The sequence below is a fragment of the Perkinsus marinus genome (genome assembly GCF_000006405.1).
Source record: "Perkinsus marinus ATCC 50983 genomic scaffold scf_1104296952018, whole genome shotgun sequence".
NCBI lineage: Eukaryota > Perkinsozoa > Perkinsida > Perkinsidae > Perkinsus > Perkinsus marinus.
This window is the reverse complement of record NW_003209055.1, coordinates 1-924: the sequence shown is the minus strand read 5'-3', so window position 1 is coordinate 924 and position 924 is coordinate 1. Positions and strand designations below refer to the sequence as shown.

Sequence of the window (924 nt, the reverse complement as noted above, 5' to 3'; positions counted from 1 at the left end):
CGGAGTATGCTCGGGCTGTATGAGCCATCTCTCAGGGTCTGTCTTAGTGCTATCAACTCTGAAGACATTTGGTAAATTATACTCCGAATTTTCGGGTTAGGGGCCGACTTAGCCGCACGACGCCAAGCCATATCAAAATGAGCCCTCCGGCGATCGATGAAGTTGAGATGATCCGTCCCACTGTTGACATAAGTAGCCAACGTCTCGAAATAGTCAGCAGCAGCTCTCGCGAACGCTGGTATGGCCGGCACGGTGGACCTAGGCAATAGGTTGAACGCATTCAAAACAGTTGTTGCAATGATGGTCTCAGCAGAGCCCACCGCGAACGCCCCCGAGGTGAGCAGACCGTGATAGAAGGGTTGACCGTTGGGGAATGCCAAGGGGATGTACATGCACTCCATCGCCACATCCGATCTAAACAACTTGCACAGTTTACTACCGCTAGCAGGGTCGCCTATGGCCAGCAGGAACGTTAGTGGGAAACTAATTATAACACCAATCCAGGCATTGTAGCCTGTAGTAGAGCACACTGTGACCAGAAGGGCAACCAGCTCTGTGAACGACAGCCCTATAGCTGCACTCACAAGGGAACGTAATGACTGGTCGTAGTTGGCACCCACATCTAGGAAAGCCGTAACCAGAGCCCATACAGGTGCGAGAACCTAACAGAAAATCAATTCATACCACAACTTCGGAGCTTCTCAGGTAATATTACTGTGATATTAGCCCCACGGCCTCCAGGCATGACGAAAACAGCCCAGGAACAGAGACAAGCCAATACACCCGTGTACACGGCCGTAAGAAGATTCCAGATAGGTATTGATGGCAGTTGATCAAGCATAGGAAGACAGTAAAGCCACTACGGAAAAAAGGTGCCGCGCCCTGGTGAACACAAACACGGATCTTACAGAGAACTCGCATGTA

The 924-nt window shown here is 50.8% G+C and overlaps 1 protein-coding gene across 1 annotated transcript; it reads right to left on the bottom strand.

The window, feature by feature from the left end:
* Positions 1 to 82: 82 nt before the first annotated feature.
* Positions 83 to 841, bottom strand: Pmar_PMAR015423 (hypothetical protein; the record flags this gene model as incomplete). Its single annotated transcript, XM_002777330.1, has 2 exons — positions 83 to 662; positions 716 to 841. Coding segments are annotated over 2 exons (706 nt in total), but the record flags the coding sequence as incomplete, so codon positions are not given.
* Between the last annotated feature and the right edge of the window lie 83 nt (positions 842 to 924).